A 1,914-nucleotide genomic window follows, 5' to 3' on the forward strand; every position below is an offset into this window, starting at 1 on the left:
TAAATACATATAACCAATCTCATCATCAAATTTTAAATAACCAACAATAACATAACAAGTCTTAACAATATCTTAAAAAGCTAACGATAACATAATAATAGAAATAAAATTATAGGTTAGTTAAAATACAAAAATAAATAATATTTTGAACATAAAATATTTATTAAATAATAATAATACATGAATAATAGAAAAATGTATAACAAATTGAGCGGTTTGGATTGGATTGGATCGGTTATGAAAAATAGATCCGAAATCCGATCCGATCCGATCCAGCAGTTTGCAAAAAATAGAATCCAATCAAATCCAAAATAGTACGGTTTTAATCAATTTTCGATTTAAATTAGATTGGATGAGCAGTTTAATTTGGATCAGTTTAGATTTGAACACTCCTAAATTCACACGTATATTGATTGGCTCTTAGTCAGCTAGTTATACTTTATTATCGATAATAAATAACCATTTAACGCAACATTAGTTTTTTTTTTGTGATCTACGGGGGGTTAAAACACCCCAGCAACAGGAGAGAAAGGAAAAGAAAACACAGCAAACCAGCCAAACAGGAAAGAAAAAACAAACTGAAAGGAAAGATTAAGACCCTCTAATTCTAAGGGTCCCTAAATTGTCACCGAGCAGGGCATAGCTGATGTCCGGAGGGGCAATATCAAAAATGTGTAAGCCAAGGTCCAGGTCTTGTCCCTTTTTGGCAAGGAGATCCGCCACTGTATTTGCTTCACGAAGGGCATGACTCCAAGTAATGTGTTCAAAGCGTGCCACAAGGTTTCGGATGTCTTGAGTCAGAGGTGCACATGAATGTGCTGGGGGGCAACCCTGGTTAATGAATTTGATTGTAGCAGCAGAGTCAGACTCCACAACCAGGTGTTGATAGCTGTTCCTAGTGGCAATCCTCATCCCGTGAATGATTGCCCAAAGTTCCACGTGCATGATTGAGCAGGTGCCCAAGTTGCAGGAGTATCCTTTCAAGAATTTTTCCTCCGAGTCTCTGAACACTCCCCCACAAGCTGCATTGCTTCTATCAGAGTATCAGGATCCATCAACATTAAGTTTGACATTATCACCAATAAGACGAGTCCATCCTACAAGACAGACACTAGAAGCTTGTACGCTTCGCGGATTTAGGTCCTTATTTGCTCCCTTCAGGAATTTTTCAGCCCGAGCCCGGATTTGGAACACAGCACTGGTGGTCACAACAGATTCTCCATTGAAGACAAGTTTGTTCCGAAAGTACCAAATGGATGACACATCAGCACCAAAGAGACCGGCCCAGCTGTTGTTTGAAGTGAGGTTCTGAATAAACCACTCATTGAGGTCTGTGCTGACGAAAAAACTACTACAATTAGGGGGGTTAAGCATTTGCCATATGCTGTTTGCATAGTAATAGTCTCTCAGGACATGCATGGTAGATTCTTCCTGGTTCCGGCACTGAGGGCAGGCATCGTCAGTGGTCAAGTGTCGACGTCTTCTTTCTAAATTCGTGAGGATGGCATTATGGGTTACTAGCTAGAGAAAGGTTCTGACACGTTCCGGTCCTTGCCAGTGCCACACTAATCGAAAGATCCTGTTAGGGGATTCGGGGGTCTCCATGAGGGATTGATAAGCTGACTTTGTACTAAAGGAACCATCCGAGGAATGACGCCAGGCAATACAATCAGCTCCCTTCCACGGCGATGGGGGAGAAATAGCAACGATCTTGTTGATAATGTCCTCTGGCAGCATACCCTGAAGCTTCCCCACGTCCCAATGCCCTGAAACATTAAGAAAATCCATCACCAATTCGGAATCATTGAGCTGATTACTTACCTGGCTTAAGTTCTCACTTAGTCATCCTACGCCTGGTACCCAGCAGTCTCCCAGAAGCAGATTTGTGAGCTGTCCCCAATTCTCCAAATGGAG

General features: G+C 41.4%; 1 protein-coding gene across 1 annotated transcript; it reads right to left on the minus strand.

The window, feature by feature from the left end:
• Positions 1–591: 591 nt before the first annotated feature.
• Positions 592–945, minus strand: LOC127746700 (uncharacterized). The gene has a single exon (XM_052260694.1). The coding sequence runs from the start codon at positions 943–945 to the stop codon at positions 592–594; it is 354 nt and encodes a 117-aa protein (XP_052116654.1).
• Between the last annotated feature and the right edge of the window lie 969 nt (positions 946–1,914).

Source organism: Arachis duranensis, chromosome 4, assembly GCF_000817695.3.
Source record: "Arachis duranensis cultivar V14167 chromosome 4, aradu.V14167.gnm2.J7QH, whole genome shotgun sequence".
Taxonomy (NCBI): Eukaryota; Viridiplantae; Streptophyta; class Magnoliopsida; order Fabales; family Fabaceae; genus Arachis; species Arachis duranensis.

Bases quoted from the DNA above. Each gene is read 5' to 3' on its own strand.
- LOC127746700 (XM_052260694.1), bottom strand. From the start codon at position 945: ATGCACGTGGAACTTTGGGCAATCATTCACGGGATGAGGATTGCCACT.